The sequence below is a fragment of the Hirundo rustica genome, chromosome 25 (genome assembly GCF_015227805.2).
Source record: "Hirundo rustica isolate bHirRus1 chromosome 25, bHirRus1.pri.v3, whole genome shotgun sequence".
NCBI classification, from domain to species: Eukaryota; Metazoa; Chordata; class Aves; order Passeriformes; family Hirundinidae; genus Hirundo; species Hirundo rustica.
The window spans coordinates 3,178,827-3,199,654 of NC_053474.1; the positions used below are offsets into that span (position 1 = coordinate 3,178,827).

The 20,828-nt window shown below is 48.7% G+C and overlaps 1 protein-coding gene across 1 annotated transcript; it reads left to right on the forward strand.

Moving 5' to 3' along the window:
• Window positions 1–1,416: 1,416 nt before the first annotated feature.
• KHDRBS1 (KH RNA binding domain containing, signal transduction associated 1) lies at window positions 1,417–20,156 on the forward strand. Its single transcript, XM_040086428.2, has 9 exons — window positions 1,417–1,705; window positions 7,578–7,705; window positions 8,313–8,429; window positions 9,299–9,445; window positions 10,763–10,899; window positions 12,793–13,003; window positions 14,400–14,467; window positions 14,688–14,746; window positions 19,294–20,156. Exons 1-9 carry the CDS (start codon window positions 1,417–1,419, stop codon window positions 19,389–19,391), a joined length of 1,254 nt encoding a protein of 417 aa, XP_039942362.1. The 3' UTR covers window positions 19,392–20,156.
• Window positions 20,157–20,828: the final 672 nt, after the last annotated feature.

Here is a 20,828-nt window from a genome sequence, read left to right on the forward strand (position 1 = left end):
GCAAAGAAATTTGAAGAATCATCCACGAAGGGGCAAAACTGAGGGTGGATCCCCAGTGAGACAAATGGAACCAGCAAACCTTTGTCCCTGAAAATACATAGAAGCTGCTCAGTGCCACTTTGCTGGGTTTAATGGCTCTGCAAAGTCATAACTGGAGTCACATAAACGCTGAGAATCACAGGCCTTGGTGCTCTTTTCTTTCCTTCTTCAGCACTGCGCGACACCACCTGACACGAGCACATCTGCTCGTCCTTCAGGGAGCCAAGACAGGGACACCGAGGGCTCGTCCCGGAGCGGGCTCAGCTCCGCAGGAACATGAGGGCAGCGAGGGGAAGGCTGCGCTCCCACAGGGGCACTGCCAAGGCCCGGCTGTGGAAGCCGGGGGAGTACGCTGAGCCCTGACAGCGGCACTGCCTCTGTGCCTCAGGGCAGCGCTGTGACCCGGGTAGAGCAAAGTCTCGGTCTCCATGGCCCGGTCTCGGTTCCGGTCTCGGTCTCGGTCTCGGTCCCGGTCTCCCCTCAGCCCCTTCCCGCGCCTCAGCGCCGCCGCCTGGCGGGAATCCGGAGCGCGCATGCGCGGCAGCGCCGGGGCGCAGTCCGGGCAGAGCTGCCGGTTCGAATCCTGCAGCGGGCGCTTCGCGTGGTGTCCCGGGTTCGAATCCCGCCCACGCTCGCATCACCCGTTCTCTTATTTTATGATTCTATTTACTCCGCATGGGTGAGGCCGCACCTCCAGTGCTGCGTTCAGTTCTGGGCCCCTCAAAGGCTCGTGAAAGGTCAACGATCATGTCCTGTGAGGAGCGGCTGGGGGAGCCGGGTTCAGCCTCAAGAGGAGGCTTATAGGGAACCTCATCGCTCCCCACAACCCCCTGCTTGTGGTGAGGTGGGGCCGATCTTCTCTACTGTGTAAAGAGAGATCTTACTGAGAGGAGACGGCCTCAAGGTGACACAGAGTAGATTCCCAGCAGATACTCAAATTTTCTTTTCCGGGCGGCCAGACATTGGAAGCTGCCTGGGGAGGTGGTGGAGTCACCGCGTTTAGAGGCGCCGGGCGATGCGGCTGAGGCATTACAGCAGCAGCGCCCTTCCCACCTCCGCGATTCCACGGCTCCCCTCACGCCGCCGGCAGCGCGGCATTCCCGGGGGGGAGGCGGCGGCAGCGTGCGCATGCGCGGGGTGGTCGCGCGGCGGGTCCCCCTCACACACTCACACACATACACACACACACACACACACACACAGATAGACAGACAGACAGAGACACACAGCCACAGACAGACAGACAGACGGACACACTCACACACGGAGGGGGCGGAGCTTCCGCCCCGGCACTTCCGGCCCCGGCGCTGCGCGGGCGGTGTGGCGGCTGCGCTCCCGCCGCTGTCCCCGCCGCTGTCCCCGGCCCGGCCCCGCCTCATGCAACGCCGCGACGACCCCGCCGGCCGCCTGTCTCGGGGACAGGGCCCAGGAGGCCGCGCTCCGCCGCCGCGCCGCCCGCCCCGTGGCGGAGGGGCCCGCGGGGCCGCCAGCGGCGCGCAGCCGACGCCCGGTGCAGCCGCGGCCGGCGGGGCCGCAGGGGCGGGGAGCGCCGGTGGTTCGGCTGGCGGCAAGATGGAGCCCGAGAACAAGTACCTGCCCGAGCTGATGGCCGAGAAGGACAGCCTGGACCCGTCCTTCACGCACGCCATGCAGCTCCTCACCGCAGGTACCGGGATCGCCGGGCGGGGCAGCGCCGGGAGAAGGGAGAGGGCGGCGGGTCCCGGTGGCCGTTCTGGCTCCGGTGCGAGAGGGGGTTAAAATGAGATGTTCCCCTGTGTAATCGCGGGTTAATCCGCTGTTTTGTGTGTGTTCTCTTGGTGGTTATATTCTGTTGTATTGCGTTAGCCCTTGTGGTGTGGCCTCAGCCGGAATCAAGAGAATCAAAACCTTTGCTGCTTGAGATAAGCGTTTAATAATTGGAATAAAATGCGATGGCAATGGTAAATACGCCGATAATACCGATAATTGCGATGTTGAGAGGGGATAGAAACGAGCGATGCCCGGTTCTTCACCACCCACTGAGCGATGCTCACCCCATCCCCGAGCTCCTTCCAGTTTCTGGGTTGGGAAGGACCCGCGGGGGATGGGATGTCCCTTCGGACCGCTCGGGTGACCTGTCCTGCCCACGCTGCCCCCCGGGCTGGGGACAGCTCCTCTCCTTCGCTGAGAAGTCTCGGGGTAAACCCTGCTCGGGAACATCAGGGTGTTGGTGATGTGATTCCCATACAAATCCCTAAAACACAGCTGTTAAGAGGAAAAGGAGCTCCGTCCCTGCCGAAATCAGGGCAGCCCTTCCTTCCATCCCTGGGGACAGAAGAACCAAAAAGAAACCTTAAAAACCAGGGTGAGAAGGGGGGGGGGATGGTCCCCACGTAGCGCTGCCATTTCTGGGATTATTTTTTTAATTATTTTTTTATTTTTTTCCCTGCTGGAAATCCGTGCCAGAGCAGGGCTGGTGCTCCACGAAGCCCCGGGAAGGACTGGAAATGGCAGTCTTTGTTCTGTGCCCAGCCGAGCCTTCTCCTTCCCCAGCGCCGCTGTCCAATCGCCTGGCAGCTCGGCGTTCCCTGGATCTCTCCCCGCAGCTGCCGCGCCGCCCTCGGGGCCTCCATCCAGCCCACTCCGCTGCTCCCAGGCGCTGGAGTCAGCTTAAAAACGGGAATGAGTTCAAATATTCCCGGCCGCTTTCTGCTCTCCGTGCTTGGGAGGCTCCCCGGAGCAAGGAGCTGTTCAGGTTTCGTCTCCCCGCTGCTCCTTTTTTTCTTTTTTTCTTTTTTTTTTTAATTATTTATTTCGTCGAGGCTTAAAAATGCGGAGTCCTTGAGGTTTTACGAGCTTGTTTTATGCTGGGAATAGTTCTTGGGAATCGCAGTCTCTGCCATTGTGCAAAACAGCCGGGAGAGATCGGCGTCACCCGCCAGCGTCTCCATCTAAATAAATGAGTTTTGTAATCAGGTTTTCCGTCGGTTTAATGGTTTTGATTGATAAAATTCTTCCAGCTCGGCTGTGATGCCTCCCAGCCAAAGGAAATCCAAGGAGTTTGCAAATTCCCACTCAAAGAGCAGCGTCCTGCTAAGCCTCCTTCGCTTGAGGGGTGTAAATGAGGATTTAGGAGTTTGGTTTTTTGGTTTTTTTTTAATTAATTTAAAAATTGCTGATTGCAGCTTTGGGAGCTTTAAAATTGGAGCGGCTCCAGCTGTGGATATTTTGAGAATCTCTTTTTTGGGGGGAACCATCCACTGTCCCAGTTCAGGGTGAGCTGAGCAGGAAAACGATGAGGAAAAATTTGAGGTTAAATGATGGGTTTAGGTTAATTTTTTTTGCCTGCATGACCCCCCACCAAAGTGCTCTGGATTCCTTGGAATTTCAGTCTGGGCCAAAGCTGTGATGCAGAGAGCCAGCAAAATGACTTCCAGACACAGAAATGATCCCGAGTGTCAGCAGAATTCCTATTCCAGCCTGGTTTTTTCTTCCCAGAAGTGGAAGTTGCTCAGCCTGCCTGCCTCGGGGAGGGAGCCCTGCGGGAATCCTGCATTCATTTCTTTTAAAACAACATCTTAAAATTGTCTAAAATACTGTGGCAGTTCTGTGTTTTTAGAGGGAATTGGCTTTTTTTGGGGAGCAAGGGCCTGGCAGTGGTGGGATTCTTACTGATTCCACGGACTCTTGTGTGGAAGTGGCTGCACTGAGGGTTCTGATATCCTAAAGAGAAACTGAAAACTGGGATTTCTTGCATTCTCAAATAAAATCCATGTTATCCTCCTGGGATCTGGGGTCAGTGTGACCTTCCTTTTCCATAGGAACAAGAAAATCCTTTTTTTTTTTTTTTTTCCTTAGGATTTATGCTGTGGAAAGAGCAGGGGGTGCTGCTGACGGTGTGAAGCGCACTCTCTGCTTCCCTGCTTTGGGAAGATGGGAATTATCCCACCTGTTTGTTAGCCAGGTTTTTTTGGGGGAATTTCAGCTGGTTTTATTTCACGGAGAAACTCCAAGGGGGAAAAAGCTCCATCCTTGAGCTTCCCGAGGATTGTGAGCTGTGTGATTCCGTGTGGGGTGGGAATGAGATGGAAGGAGCAGTTTGGGTTGGAGCAACACCTGGCAAAGCCGGGAGGAGCTGGGGGACTCCCTCCCGGAATTCCCTGCTGGATTCCGGCCAGATCCAGGCTGTGCATTCCTGGGAATGGGAATGGGAATGTCACACCCCTGAGTGGTGGCTCCTGGGAGCCAGAGGGAGTCGAGAGCGCTGAGGTCACTGAGGATGAGAAGTGTCACCCTGAAGCTCATTCCGTGTGGAGTGCAGGCTCTCCTGACGTGGAGATTCCCTCAGTTCCTGTCTTTCCAAGTGGATATCCTGCCCCCCAAACTGCCACCTTAAATCGTCCCCAGCTGTCTCGGGCTGGGTTCTTCTGAAACCATTCCGCTGTTGCACTTTTCAGTTCATGTTTTGTTCAACCATGGCAATGTTCTCAACTGCTGGCGATGCCATTCCCATTCCCACTGCCATCCCAGGATTCCTCCCACCTGTGCCACATCCCAAATCTCTCCTTTCCCTCCCCGTGCCCCTTCTCCACCCTTCCCAGCCAAGCCCCCAAAGCAGAGCTGCCTGCCCGGGAATCCCAGGCTGGAATCCCAGGGTGAGGGATGTATTTTTGGGGAGGGAAATTAGGATTTAGTGGGAATTAGGATTGCCAAATTCTTGGAATCCAGCCGGGCACTGCTTCCCCTTCCTGAGAAATCAAACTAGCTGGGGAGCAGGGAAGGTTGGAGGAGGCTCTGCTTTCCTCAGGGGTGCCACCCCCCCAAATTCTTTAGGGTTTGGTGCCTTTTTTTAGGGGTCAGTTTTATTTTACTTTTCAGTTGATGTTTTCAGCCTTACAAATCAAGCGACCAGAGCACAGCTGGGCACAGCTGAGCTGCAGGCCAGCGTTTCCCATGGATTTTGATTTTTAAGGAAGAGCTGGGCCTTAGCTCAGGAGCAGCAGCAGCGTTACCAGCCCCCATTCCCTGCCCCACAGGAAGCCCTGGAAAAGGCGCTCCAGCCTGCTGACATTCCCTGTGGCAAGCAGGTAACCTTCTCCCAAAAAAACCTCTGGAATGGGCCTCGATCCCTCCAGCTATCCGGGTATTCAGCTGCTGCTGCCGCTGCTGTCACATCCAGGTCACCACTGCCACGATTTTATCCTTCCTCGCCTATTTCCAGCCTCCCCCTCGCATCTGGACGTGCCCCGAATTCCCAAAGCCTGGAATTCCTCTGCTGCTCCTTCTCCTCTCCTGGATTTCATGTCCCGTTTCGAGGCGTGGAGCCGCTGCCGCGCTTTGCTTTGGTTTTGATGGATTTCTCAATCCCTTGCGGCGCTCCCAGCCCAATTCCCAGATGTTTCTGCAGCTTTGGCAGGAGGCAGAAATGGATTTTGCTGGGTGTGAGCTGGGATTCGCTGGTTTGCGGAGGTTTTCACCCAGTCCTGCGGTGTTTTCAGGGGGCAGAGAGGTCCTGTGTTTAGTTTGATTTTAATTTTTCCATTTGCCAGTAATTAATTCCTGATCAGTTTAATTTTATCGAGGAAGTTTGAGGGTGGTTTTTAATTCTGGATGCGTGTGTAAAAAAGCACTACTTGTTCATCTGCAGGATGCATTTTCAGAAGTGGTTTCAGAAGAACAAATTATTTAAGGGTTTTAAGTTATCCTTAACCAGGCAACCGGTGCAACCTTTAGTTTCCAAATCTTGATTCTCTGCTCTGTTCTTGGAGCTAAAATTGAAAACAAAACTCCATAAAATGAACCAAGGCAGCTCTTTTGTCTTATTTTATCAATTGGGCAGTGCGTGAACTTCAGGGTTTTTTACTTTTGCTTTGTATCTTCACAAAAACCATTTCTTTTTAAAGCAAAATTCAAGAGATTTCCTTCCATTTTGAAATGTAAGGAGTCATGGTAACACTTTTGTGAGGGAGCCAAGGGGCTGCTGGGAGTAAAAAATACAAAATCCAGGGGTTTTAGCACAATTCTGTGTCATGGTTTTGAGGCCCCACCAAAATCTGAGTTCTGTGTTCAGATCTTCCAGCTTATGTCGCTGGGCCCATAACAAACACAAAAATACAGTTAAAATAGAGATTATTTGGCGATTTCTCCTTGAGGTTGGATTTCTGTTTTTTGCTCAGAGGTGTTTCTCAGCCCGGGACTTGTTCAGAAGGGTGCTGGTGACCCTTTATTCCTGCTCGGATGAACCAAAGATATTCCCTAAAGGATAATACCCCAAATACCCAACACTTTTGAGGTTGGAAAAGACATCCAGGATCATCGAGTCCATCTGGCAGGCTCGTGGGGCTGTGAACAGGAGCGTTTCAGGCTCAAGCGGAAGGTTTGACGTGGCCAAAAGTCCCAGGAAATGCAAAATATTGCAGCTGCAGCGTGCTGGAAATGCTGCTCATGACTAAGCAGGCTGCACTTTGCTCCCCCAGTCGATCCCAGCGCCGTGGATGATCTTTGGGAAGTGTCTCTGTCCCTTGGAAGGGGCTCAGGAATTAAATTTACAGGCCTTGGGTTTGCTGGCGAAATGGCACCATTTGGTTTTTTTCACCGGGCTCCTCTCTTGATAAACAGCCTGAAATCAGGGTTTGGGATGGATGTTAATGACGTGATCCGTTTGGGGGAGGGATTTTTGTTTTGTTTTGTTTTTCTGTTGGACCAAAGGATCAGCAGGAGTTTCGGGGTTGTTAACAACGGGGTTGACTCCAAATTTGGGGGGATTTGCCATGGAGTTGTCGGCGTTGTGAAAATAGAAAATTGTGGGTTTATTACCTCTAGAAGGGGAAACCCAGGCAGCTGTGGGCTGTGTTCTGGAGGTTATTCCCGCACCAGGAAAATGCAGTAATTAACTCAGAAGTGCCTGGAAGAGGATTCTCCATCTCCATGTGGCTCCATCCCTCGGTGAAAGCTGAATTTCCGGGAGTTGTTTGTGTATCAGGCCCTAATTAACTCCCATTAACGACCTCTTTCCAGGTTATTGGGGCTGTCCCCGCTCCCCTCAGGCTGCGCTCCTCAGCGGGGTTTTAAAACTCATTTTTAATTCCCCACAGGCAATTAAAAAAGGCAAAAAAAAACCAAAAAAACCTTAATTTTGAGAGACTTAAGTATTCGTAGTCGCTGAATTGAGAATTTCTGAGGCTCGCTTTTAGGGCTGCACACCTGCGGGTTTAAAAACCCACTTAGGAATGGTTTGTGGGATAAATCTGAATTTATTTTCATGAGGTGAAGCCGGGAGAACTTCCTAACCCAGACCACGCTGGTGTTTATCGGGAATATTTTCAGCTTAACCCAACCTCGTCGTGCCTGGAGGTGTTGACACCGCTGATTAAAGGGCAGATTTCAAACGAATTTGAGCTGGATGATAAAAAAATAACTTGCTGATTTCTATCACAATTTAGCAAAAACACCGATTTTTGATGTGGTTTCAATAGGGTTCTGTCCTTGTCGTGATTCCATCTCTGACCTGATGCTTGTTTAAGGAAAATGTAAAGCAGCCCTATTTTTATCTTGTTTAGAAATTGAAAAAATTCAGAAGGGTGAGACAACAAAGAAGGATGAGGAGGAGAACTACCTGGATTTATTTTCCCACAAGAATATGAAACTGAAAGAACGAGTTCTGATCCCTGTCAAACAGTACCCCAAGGTGAGGGCCAGGAAAGAGCGACCGAATTTCTGGGATTTGCTGATTTTCTCTGGGATTTTGTGGCTGGCAAAGCGTTAAACCTTCTTTTTAAAGCAAAAAAAAATCAACAGATTTCTGTTGAAAATATATTTTTATTTTTAATTTTTTTTTTTCCTTTGGAGGCCTGCAGGCTTTTTATTTCTAATATATTGAATTTCTTAGAATGTCTTGGGATAAATGGTGGTGCACAGCTGGGATCTTGGATTGCTGGAACAGGCAATTCCATGTGTGGAGCTTTGTGTTTTTACATTGAACTCCTTAAAGATTGGGCTGGAAAGCTGCTGCAGAGTAGATGTTGGGATTGAAATAATTAATTTAGCTTGATTTTTTTCTGCTAGGGCATTTTTCTTTTCCATGAAAAGAAAGGTCAGAAACTTAAATTTTCCTTTAGAAACTTACATTTTCCTGTTTGTTTTTTTTTTTTTTGGTGGGGTGAGGAGAAAATGGAGAGTATTTTTTTATTATTATTATTTTTTGGTCAACCAACAGAACAGAAATTTATTTTTTTTTTTAATGTTTTTGAGCTCTGGAGATGATTTTTTTGTTGGTTTTTTTCCTTCATTCCCAGTTCAACTTCGTTGGGAAGATCTTGGGACCCCAAGGCAACACCATTAAGAGACTTCAGGAAGAAACTGGTGCTAAAATCTCTGTGCTGGGGAAAGGTTCAATGAGAGATAAAGCCAAGGTAAGGGAGAATAAAAATTTCACTTTATGGTGTGAGAATTAGTGGCTCTCCGATTATTTCATTAAAAAAAATTCAACTAGAGAAAGCTTCAGTGAAAGATGAGCCACAGAGTTGATAAAATAAGGATTAATCTCCTGAAGAGCCATTCAGTGAGGGGATATTTTCCATAATACTTCATGAAAAGGGATTTTTATCTTTTTTTTTAGCTGCTCCCTCTGAAATTCCTAAATTCTCCTGGTTCACTGGAGGTCTTGGAGCAGTGCGTTCCTGATAATCTTTGGTGAATCACAAAGTACCAGGAGGGGTACAAAAAAAGAAAAACCCGTGAAAAAAATGAGAAAAAAATAGACTTTTATTTCTTCCCGCTTATTTTGAAGCTGAGCTGAGAATCAGCCGAGCTGTAACTTAATTCTGATTTCACTTGAGCTGCACAAAAAGCTTGCTCGTAACTTCTTCAATAACTGCAAGACAGCCTGAAAAAAACCCCAGAAATATCTTAAAGATACCCTGGAGCAGAGGTGGAGGAGCTGTTGGAGCCGTTGGTGGCGTAGAAGAATTCATTTAAACACTCGGAGGTAAAAATTTCGCTGGCGTCGATTTAAGCCAAAAATAAACCAGCTGAAGAGGCAGCAATAAAAAAAGTGGAAGGTTTTTTTTTTCTTAAAAACTCCTCCCATCCATGACCCGTGTCCCAAAAACAAAACCCATTTGAAGAATCAGCGCCAAAAAGGCGGATTTCAAGAAAAACCTCCCAAAATTCGCTTAACGCGCCTTGCGAAACCTTCGAAAATAGGTTAAAAAATGCGAGTTTTTGGGGGGTTTTTTTAGCTTTTTAAACAGCTGCGCTTTTTCTTTTCTCCCCGCCCCAGGAGGAGGAGCTGCGCAAAGGGGGGGATCCCAAGTACGCGCACCTCAACATGGACCTGCACGTTTTCATCGAGGTGTTCGGGCCCCCGTGCGAGGCCTACGGCCTCATGGCCCACGCCATGGAGGAGGTCAAGAAATTCCTGGTCCCCGTGAGTGTCCTGAGCCTTTGATTTTAATTATCTTTAAAGTTATTTTTATAAATTTTTTTTAATATTTAAATATATTAATATCTTAAATATTTTATTATAATATTTTTTTTGTATGTAAATATTTTACTATTTAAAATTATTATTATAATATTATTTTTATTATTTTTTAATTATTATTTTTATTATTTTATTGAATTATTCCTCGGTGTTGGGTGTTAAATGTTGACAAGTAACGGGATGGGGATGCCAGCGGATGCTCCCTGGGGTTTATTACGATGTCAGCCTTTATAAAAGCATATATATATATATGCTTTTATATATATATATGTGTGTGTGTGTGTGTGTGTATGTATATGTGTCTGTGTATATATATGTGTATATATGTATTTATATTTTTAAATATATATACACACACACATATATTTCTATTTATATATTTATTTATATCTATATATATACACACATATACACACGCACACACACACGCACATATATATATATATATAACCATATATAATAGACATTTTGGTAACGTCTCCCCCCTCTGTTTGAGCCCTGGGGGTGTTTTTAATTGCTTTATTCATCGTTTGGTAAATGCATCGCAGCAAGCAAGGCGGCGTTATCGGCGTCATTTGTTATGGTTCTGATTTTACCTGCATGTTATCCTTTCTTTATTCTTATTTACCTTGGTTTTTACCTTTGTATTATCCTATATTTTTCCTTATTTATATCCTTATTTACTTTTATTTTTACCCTTATATTATCCTTTATTTATCCCTATTTCCCTTTATTTCCCCCTTACATCATCCTTTCTTTATCCCTATTTCCCTCTATTTTTCCCCTTACATCCTTTATTTACCCCTATTTCCTTTATTTCCCCCTTACATCCTTTATTTATCCCTATTTCCCTTTATTTTTCCCCTTACGTCATCATTTATTTATCCCTATTTCCCTTTATTTTTCCCCCAACATCATCCTTTATTTACCCCTATTTCCCTTTATTTCCCTTCTTATATAATCATTTATTTATCCCTATTTCCTTTTATTTTTCCCCCTTATATCATCCTTTATTTACCCCTATTTCCCTCTATTTTTCCCCTTACATCCTTTATTTATCCCTATTTCCCTTTATTTTTCCCCTTCCATCATCCCTTTTTTATCCCTATTTCCTTGTACTCTCCCCCGTTACATCATCCCTTATTTACCCCTATTTCCCTTTATTTCCCCCTTCCATCATCCCTTATTTCCCCCTTATCTCCATCCTTCCCCGTTCCCTCCTCCCTCCTTTCCCCTCATGCCTCTCCTTGTTTTCCCCAGGACATGATGGACGATATCTGCCAGGAGCAGTTCCTGGAGCTCTCCTATCTCAACGGGGTCCCGGAGCCCAACCGCGGCCGAGGGGTCCCGGGTCGGGGCCGGGGGGCGGCTCCTCCTCCCCCTCCTCCTGTGCCAAGGTATTCCCAAAACCCCGGCGCCGCCTTCCGCTCGCTCTCGTGCCGTTTGTCCCCGCGCATCGGGGGCCTCGGGGTTCGGAAGAGGATTTCCCGGCGGGATCGGATGTTCGGGGTGGAACCCGAACGCTGCGGGGGTTTGGGATGGGTGGAGCCGAGGGTTGGGAGGTTTTGGGAGGGTTGAGCTGGAACAGAGGCTGGATAGAGGTGGAGAGTAAAGTGGAGATTTATTGAAAGGCATTTAGGGTACGGCTTGGGCAGGACGAGAGCCTGGGCAGGGCTGCACCCAAGGTGGGCACAAAATGGGCATAAAATGGACACAAAATGGGCACACAATGGACAAAAAATGGGCACAAAATGGGCACAAAATGGACATAAAATGGGCACACAATGGACATAAAATGGGCACAAAATGGACAAAAAATGGGCACAAAATGGGCACACAATGGACAAAAAATGGGCACACAATGGACAAAAAATGGGCACAAAATGGACATAAAATGGGCACACAATGGACACAAAATGGGCACAAAATGGTCACACAATGGACAAAAAATGGGCACAAAATGGACAAAAAATGGGCACAAAATGGACATAAAATGGCCACAAAATGGACCCAAAATGGACAAAAAATGGTCACCAAATGGACACAAAGTGGGCACAAAATGGTCACAAAATGGACACAAAATGGCTGCCCAGTCACGAGGCCTCACACTTTTATAAGTTTTGGTCCATTTGCACATTGGGGTTGAATTGTCCAATTCCAGCTCCAGGTTCTGCAGTCCCATCCTTGTTTTCTCCCCTCAGCCACCGCTGTTTGTGTTTTTGGGCTGAACACTTGTCCCAGCTGTCCTTGGTGTGCAGCAGGAGCAGGATTTGTTTTGTGTCGCTGCTGTGTGCAGAGAGCTGAGTGACCCTGAGTGTGAGCTCAGAGCTGCACCTGGGCAGCGCAGAACCTGAAACACAGCAAAGATCAAACCTGAGGCCTCAGTTCCATAAAGGAACCTCTCAGGAAGGGGCCTGGCTGGGGATGGATGTGCTGGAGCCCATCCTCGCAGAGCTCCGGGGTGACATCGTCCTGTCAGAGCTTGGGGATAAATTGGCAACAAAACTGATCCTTCAGTGCCTCCCTCAGTCCCTGGTGCGTGAGGTGGTGCTTCTCCTCCTGCTTGGAGCGTCCCTGCCCGTGTCCTCAGCGATCCTGAGGGATCTGGAGTGATCCCACGTGGGTGGGAGGGTCCTTTAAAGTGAAATTCCCTGCCCAAAGTTCTGTATCAGATTGATTTCTTAGTGTGTCTACGGCTTCCTCTGTCCTCACAAACCCTGATCCCGATTTGCCTGAAAATTGGGTGGAAATGTCATGAGGAGGCCTCTGCTGGGCTGTGTGCAGCCAGTTTGACTCAGCAGGCAAAGCTTAGCTAATCCAAATTCTATAAAACTCCCAATTTAGGCTGGGCTGAACCAAGATTTTGTGTTTTAACCCCAAAGGGCAGCCACGCCCCACTCCCTCCCTCACCACTCACGGGGTGGGGAGGGAATTGGAAGGGTAAAAGTGAGGGCATGAATGAGTTGAGATAAAGTTCAACAGGAAAAGCGAAGCAAAACGAGGAATTAATCCCCTGCTTCCTTGGCAAGGCATTCCAAAGGGGCTCCCCTCAGCTGTCATTCCTTCTCTTTCTACACCTCAGTCAGCCAAACCCTCACCTGGCAGAGAGCTCCGTACCTCCTGCAGCACACTGATGTTAATTTTCCTGCCGGCACAGAGCCCCTGGCTGCATTTCCATCACCTCTGTACCACCCCCGAGCTGTTGCTCTAACAAAACTCCTCCACCCTCGGGGTCTCTGCGAGCGGCAGCGACAAACCGCTGAGCAAACCTTTCCCTCTCTCCTTGGCAGGGGCCGTGGGGTTGTTCCCCCTCCTCCCCCGAGGGGTGCCCTGGTGCGGGGAGCGCCCGTGCGCGGGGCCATCGCCCGGGGGGCCACGCTGGCCCGGGGCGTGCCGCCTCCGCCGGCCGTGCGGGGCACTCCTGCGCCCCGGGCGCGGGCAGCTGGCATCCAGAGGATACCCCTGCCGCCTCCGCCCGTGCCTGAGAGCTACGAGGAATACGTAAGGGTTGATGGGTGGTTAATGGTGGCGATTAACGGGGTCAGGGGGTCCCTGGAGAGCGGGTGGTTGGATGGGCGGTGGGAGAGGGAGCGGTGGGGTGGTGCTGGGGTCGCCAGGGAGCTTTGGGATGGTGCTGGGGTCACCAGGGAGCAGTGGGGTGGTGCTGGGATCCCTGGAGTTCAGTGGGATGGTGCTGGGGTCACCAGGGATCGGTGGGAATGGTGCTGGGATCATCAGGGGTCTTTGGGATAATGCTGGGATTGCCAGGGACCTTTGGGACGGTGTTGGGATCGCCAGGGACCTTTGGGATGGTGCTGGGATTGCCAGGGACCTTTGGGATGGTGTTGGGATCCCCAGGGACCTTTGGGATGATTCTGGGATCACCAGGAGTTCGCTGGGGTGGTGCTGGGATCACCAGGAACCTTTGGGGTGGTTCTGGGATCACCAGGAGTCACTGGGATGGTTCTGGGATCACCAGGAACCTTTGGGATGGTGCTGGGATCACCAGGAGTCACTGGGATGCTGCTGGGTGACCTCCTCTGCCTCTTCATCAGTCAAAGAATGGAACTCAAAGTGTCCTGAATCCAGAATAAGGGTTGGTTTTTATAAAAGTGCCCCCAGGAACTGGAGTTTTCCGTGGGTGTCAGGGCAAGGTGTAAAAAATGGCATCAAAAATGGATGGAATTCGCATTTCGTGCTCTCTTTCTGCAAGAGGGTTCTTTAAGAAGCACCAAAAATCCCCTAAAAAGTAAATGTTGGAATGAACAGGGTGGTGTTTCAAGCCCTGTAACCCAGCACCACCCTCCTGCCAAGCTAATTTTGGCATCTGTGTTCCAAAGGAAAAATGGGAAAACTGGTTTGGATGCACTACAGCATTTTTGGGGGATCATTTCACAAATACTGATAGACCTGATTATTTGGTTTCTCTTCTCAGCAAAATGGGGATTTTTTGACTGGAAAAAAAAAAAAAAAAAAATCAGAGGCTTGGGGTTGTAAATGTGTGGTTTGGATGACACAGAATTATGGAATATCGTGAGCTGGGAGGGGGCCCCTGGGATCATCCTGGCCTTGCACAGACACCCCAAAATCCCACCCTGAGCATCCCTGAGAGCGCTGTCCTGGAGCTCTGGGGAGCCTGTCCAGTACCCAGCACCCTCTGGGGGAAAAAAAACCCCAACATTTCCCTGCTAACAATCCCAGCTCTCCCGACACACCGATTTATCCCTGGGGGCGGAACGATTTCTGAATACGAGCGTGATTCATCCCTGTGTTGTGCCTGAGCCCTTTCCCTGTGGTAGGCCAGGATTTCCAGGTTCCTCTGGAAGCTGCTGTGGGCTTGGATTTGGTTCCTTTCTGGTGCTCTTGTGACGCTTTTTTCTGTGCCCGTCCTCGGCAGGGCTACGACGACACGTACGCAGAGCAGAGCTACGAGGGCTACGAGGGCTACTACAGCCAGGGCCAAGGGTGAGTGGGGTTCCCTCTTCCCAAAGGAATGCTGCATGACCTTTTCCCCCCCTCTTTTCCCTTTTCCCCACATTTTTTAATCCCGTTTGAAGCCAGCGGAAACACCCCTGAGCCGTAGAGTTCTGGAATCCAGGGAATGACGCCGAGCCATCTTCTCTTCTCCCGGTTTTCCTGTGGGGACGGGATTTCCCTGTGTGTAACCACCTCGTTGCTTTTCCAGGGATACAGAATATTATGATTACGGACACGGGGAGGCACAGGAAACCTATGAAGCTTATGGTATGTCTGGGAATTCTGGGATAGGGAAGGGGGTTGGGAATTGCTCGTGGTCAGTTTTCCGATGTCCGGATAAAAAACTGAGGAGAACCTCGAGTGGTTTTCCTGGTGTTTTTATGTAGGTCTGAACCTCTCTATGGGTTTAGATTCCTCTCAGTCTTGATTGTCTCAAAGGTGAGGCTTTTTAAAGAAATCCATTTTTTAACTCTGGAAATGTCTTCGTTTCCCTGTAGCTCTGGAATATTTCGGGAGGTCTGGATTTCCACCCACAGCGCTTGTGCTGCGGTCTGGTTCTCATGGGCTGGGTTTTATATGGCTCCATCTGCTTCCTTTATCCTCACAAACCCCCATCCTGACTCTGGGCTGTAGATCTGCTCAGAAATTGCATGGAAATGTCGTGAGGGGACCTCTCCTGGGCTGTGTGCAGCCAGTTTGACTCGGCAGGCAAAGCTTAGCTAATCTGAGTCACGTAAAACTCCCAACTTCGGCTGGGCTGAGCCAAAATGTTGTGATTTAACCCCAAAGAGCAGCCACACCTCCCTCCCTCCCCACTGATGGGATGGGGAGAGGGTTGGAAAGGGTAGAAGTGAGGGAATGAATGGGTGGGGATAAAGTTCAGCAGGAAAAAGGAAAAGCAAAGTAAAACAAGGAATTAATTCCCTGCTCCCTTGGGAAGGCATTCCAAAGGTCCCTCCCTGCCTCCTGCTCCCCTCAGCTGTGGCTGCAATTATTTTAGAAGGCAGTTCCCATGTGCAGGCTTGGAATGGCATCTGGATGTGGCAATGAGAAGGAATCATTGTCCTCTGTCCCTACACCAGCCCGGGCTGGGCCAGACTTCGTCCTCCTCCCCAAGGCTGCTTTGGGATTGACTCTGGATTTGTGCTGAGGATCCTGAGCAGTTCTGTTGTTGCTGGGCTGGGTTTAGACACAGCCAAGGCCTTTCCTGCTCCCCACACAGGGAAATTGGGAGGGGATCCCAAGGGATTTCCCAGACCACATCCCAAATTCCCAAAGTTCTCCAGCGAGCTGCTTAAAATTCCATGTGGCTGGAACCAGTCCCTTTCACCGCTGAGTGAGTGCAGGGAGTGACATTCCTGACCAGCTGGAGATCCCTGGGAGCTGGCAATTCGTGTCCTGGCAGAATTAGGGAAGCAGAGTTATCCTACTCCAGGTTTGAATTCAGATTCAGAAGCATTGAGGCATTCCCTGCTCCAGGTTTGAATTCAAATTCAGAAGCATTGGGGCATTCCCTGCTCCAGGTTTGAATTCAAATTCAGAAGCATTGGGGCATTCCCTGCTCCAGGTTTGAATTCAAATTCAGAAGCATTGGGGCATTCCCTGCTCCAGGTTTGAATTCAAATTCAGAAGCATTGGGGCATTCCCTGCTCCAGGTTTGATTTCAAATCCAAGAGGAGCATCGAGGCATTCCCTGCTCCAGTTTTGAATTCAAATTCAGAAGCCTCAGGGCGTTCCCTGCTCCAGGTTTCAGCCGAGATCCAGGAGCATTGAGGACAAATCCAGGAGCATTGAGGCGTTCCCTGCTCCAGGTTTGAATTCAAATCCAGGAGCATCGAGGACAAATCCAGGAGCATTGGGGCATTCCCTGCTCCAGGTGTGAATTCAAATTCAGAAGCATTGGGGCATTCCCTGCTCCAGGTTTGAATTCAAATCCAGGAGGAGCATTGGGGCATTTCCTGCTCCAGTTTTGAATTCAAATTCAGAAGCCTCAGGGCATTCCCTGCTCCAGGTTTCAGCCCAGATCCAGGAGCATTGAGGACAAATCCAGGAGCATTGAGGCATTCCCTGCTCCATGTTTGAATCAAATCCAGGAGCGTTGAGGATAAATCCAGGAGCATTGAGGCATTCCCAGGTTTAGGCCCAGGTCCAGGAGCCTGGGCAGGGATGTTTTCCTGACAGCTGCTCCCAGGAGCTGCTGGCTCTTCCCTGGCTTTGCTGTGCCCGTGTCACCCCCGGAGCACAAGGAGCCTTTTGTGCCTCCTGCTCTCTCGGGAGTGGGAGGCCACCAGGCTCCTTGGACACTTGGCACAGTTAATCTCATCTGTTTATCCACAGCAATTTCCTTTGGTCTCTGCCTCCCTGAAAACAGAATTAGGGAATAAATCACCAAGCTGGGCTGGGGATGGTTGGAGAAATCAGGAGCGGGGTTTGGTGTTTTGGGATGTTGGGTTTCAGAGTCCCCGGCTCGCAGGGGTGGGTGTTGCAAGCAAGCTCTGTTTGTTTTTTTCTTTTCATGGAATCCTGGCATTGGGGTGGAAGTGGCCTTAAAGATCATCCCCTGCCTAGGACACCTTCCATTGTCCCAGGATTGGGATGTGCTGTGTCCTCTTACTGGTGCAGCCCTGGCAGGTGCTGTCTGTCTGCTCCCAAAAAATGTCCCCAAGGGGTGTCCGAGGGCGGTGCCAGGGACAGGACGAGGAGCAGGGGCCCTGAATGAACCCACAGCCAGTTCCACCTCACCCTGAGGAAGAGCTTCATTCCAGGAAACCCTGGAGCAGCTGGAGTCTCCCTCTCTGGGACATCCCAGCCCCACCTGGAGCTGTCCCCGTGTCACCTGCTCGGGGTCACCCTGCCTTGGCAGGGGTTGGACTGGGTGATCACAGATTGTTTGGGGGGATCACGAGCTGGATTTTGGGGAGCCAGGAGCTCCTCTGGTGGAGCTGTTGTGGAGGATCACAAGCTGTTCTGGGGGATCTGTTTTGGAGGAGCACGAGCTGAATTTTGGGGAAGAACTGGGCTGTTTTGGTGGATAACTTTGGGGGGATCATGAGCTGTTTTGAGGGATCATGAGGTGTTTTGGGGATCACAAGGGGTTTTGGGGCATCACTTTTGGTGGATCGTGACGCTTTCGTGGAGCTGCTTTGGGGGATCACGAGCTGGATTTTGCTGGAGCTCTTGGGGATTCAGGAGCTGGTTTGGGGGATCACTTTTGGGGGATCAGGAGCTGTTTTGGGGGATCACTTTTGGGGGAATCACGAGGTCTTTTGATGGATCACTTTCAAGCTGTTCTGAGGGAGGTGTTATTTTGGGGGATCAAGAACTGTTTCAGTAGAGCTGTTTCGCTGCATCAGCTGGATTTTAAGGGATCAGGACCGATTTTGGTGGAGCAGTTTTGGTAGCTCACAGGCTGGATTTTAGGGCATCAAGAGCTCTTTTGCTGGATCACAAGCTGGATTTTGGGGGGATCAGGACCTATTTTGCTGGATCACAAACTGGATTCTGGAGGATCAGGAGCAGTTTTGCTGGATCACAGCCTAGATTTTGGGAGCTCAGAACCTATTTTGCCGAATCACAAGCTGCATTTTGGGGATCAGGACCTATTTTGCTGGATCACAAGGTGGATTTTAGAGGATAAGGAACTATTTTGCCGAATCACAAACTGGATTTTGGGAATCAGGAGCAGTTTTGCTGGATGCAGGCTGGATTCTGGAGGATTAGGAGCAGTTTTGCTGGATCACAAACTGGATTCTGGAGGATCAGGAGCAGTTTTGCTGGATCACAAGCTGCATTTTGGGGATCAGGAGCAGTTTTGCTGGATACAGGCTGGATTGTGGGGGATCAGGGGCAGTTTTGCTGGATCACAAGCTGGATTTGAGGATAAGGATCTATTTTGCTGGATGACAACCTAGATTTTGGGAATCGGGCAGTTTTGCTGGATCACAAGCTAGATTTTAGGGAGATCAGGAGCAGTTTTGATGGATCACAAGCTGGATTTGAGGATAAGGATCTATTTTGCTGGATCACAAACTGGATTGTGGAGGATCAGGAGCAGATTTGCTGGATCACAACCTAGATTTTGGGGATCGGGGCAGTTTTGCTGGATCACAACCTGGATTTGAGGATAAGGATCTATTTTGCTGGATCACCAGCTGGATTTTAGGAATCAGGAGCAGATTTGCTGGATCACAAGCTGCATTTTGGGGATCAGGAGCAGTTTTGCTGGATCACAAGGTGGATTTGAGGATAAGGATCTATTTTGCTGGATCACAAACTGGATTCTGGAGGATTAGGAGCAGTTTTGCTGGATACAGGCTGGATTTGGGGGGATCAGGAGCAGTTTTGCTGGATCACAAGCTGGATTTTAGGAATCAGGGGCAGTTTTGCTGGATCACAAGCTGGATTTTGGGATAAGGATCTATTTTGCTGGATCACAAACTGGATTTTAGGAATCAGGGGCAGTTTTGCTGGATCATAACCTGGATTTTAGGAATCAGGACCTATTTTACTGGATCACAACCTAGATTTTGGGAATCAGGAGCAGATTTGCTGGATCACAAGCTGGATTTGAGGATGAGGATCTATTTTGCTGGATCACAACCTAGATTTTAGGAATCAGGACCTATTTTGCTGGATCACAACCTGGATTTTGGGAATCAGGACCTATTTTGCTGGATCACAACCTAGATTTCGGGAGCTCAGGACCTATTTTGCCGAACCCCAAGCTGCATTTCGGGCTCTCCCACCACCCCTCCCATCCCATTTTTCCCCGTCCACCCCTCCCAGGCCTGACTCTCTCCTCCTTCTCCCCGCAGGCCAAGATGACTGGAACGGAACGCGGCCGTCCCTGAAAGCCCCTCCGGCCCGGCCGGTCAAGGGGGGCTACAGAGATCACCCCTACGGACGCTACTGAAACACAAAACAAAACAAACAAACAAACAAACAAACAAAACACAAAAATGAGGGGAAAAAAAATAACCCCAGTTTAAGAGCAAACAGTTGTTACTGGTTCTTGTATCTCCCGGGATTCCCGTTGTGCTTTACCCACGGCAGACAAGTAATTGTCTCCCTGTTTTTATTTCCTGGCCCTTTTTATTTTTCTTTTTTTTTATCCTCCCGCTCCATCCTCACCTTGCATTTTTTGGCTTCTGTGCGTAGCGAACTCCTGGAGTTGAATTTGGATAGATTTAGGGGAAGTTTTGGGGTTTTTTTTTAATTTTTATTCTATTTTTTTTTCCGGTGGGGGAGGGAGGGGGTGGGTTGGTTGTTTTGGGGGTTTTTTTTTGTTTTTTTTTTCCTTTCAGTATATAGATGGCTTTTCTTTCTTTGTCGTTTTAGGTTATTAAAAAAAAAAAAATCAAACCAAACTGTACCTTTTTTAAGGAAAACACGTTAAAAAAAAAAAAAAAACCTAAAAAAAAAACCACCAACAAACCACAAGTTAAAAAAAAAAAAATGTTAGTTTCCAAAGTGACGAGATGCTTTGCTTAGTTCTGAAGTTAAGGTTTTGTTAAAACTTCTTAAAGTTTGTTTTAAAGGAACCCGTAAAGGTTGTAGTTGCAGAATCCCAAAGTAGGCTACATTTCAAAATTCAGGGTTATTTTTGTAAGAATTAAAATCATAACGTAACAGTAGTGGCTGCCACCATTTTAAAAAAAAAAAAACAAAAACAAAATAACTTCAGATGCCAAACCTTTCAAAGGTTGAATCTTGACGTTTAAATTTTAACCTAAAGAATCCTCCAAACAAAATTAAATAGCATTTTTCTAAAGAGAATTGACTTAAAAAGAAAAATTAGGTTGGTAAAAAAAAAAAAATGGACTTTTCTTATGTGGATTTTGAAATCTAGCCCCCCCCGTGCAGTGTTGAGATATGCTTGGGAATAAAAGGGGTTTAGTTTGGTTCTAAATTAACAATTTTTAAGGGGAAAAAAAAAACCAAAATATGGCTTTAATGCCCAGTGTTTGACAAAAAGAATATTCCACGGGTAGACCTGTAAAATTCTCATTTTTTGTAGCCCTTTGGGGGCAAAAAATCTGACGAAAATTTCAAACTCACCCCCCCCCCAAAAAAAAAAACCCAAAAAAATCTCAATTTTGAGCAGTCCCAGCCACTGGTTCAAGTGTATCTCAGCACGAGCTTTGCATAAAAAGGGACACTGCAGCTGTAAAATAAAAAATAAAAATAAAAATAAAACCAACCCGAAACAAAGCAAAAAAAAAAAAAAAAACCAGACAAAATTTAAAAAATTCCCAAATTTCACTTTGTACGTAAGATAAAGTCCTAATTGGATTTGTTAACGCTGTCCTCCCACTCTGTTCTGGAAGAGAAAAATGCTACAATTTTGTGT

What these genes read in the sequence shown, in the direction of transcription:
- KHDRBS1 (XM_040086428.2), top strand. Translation starts at nt 1,417, where the DNA reads ATGCAACGCCGCGACGACCCCGCCGGCCGCCTGTCTCGGGGACAGGGC. An exon ending in CTGAGAGCTACGAGGAATAC is followed by an intron (nt 13,004 to 14,399) that starts GTAAGGGTTGAT and finishes CGTCCTCGGCAG; the next exon opens with GGCTACGACGACACGTACGC. An exon ending in TACTACAGCCAGGGCCAAGG is followed by an intron (nt 14,468 to 14,687) that starts GTGAGTGGGGTT and finishes TTGCTTTTCCAG; the next exon opens with GGATACAGAATATTATGATT.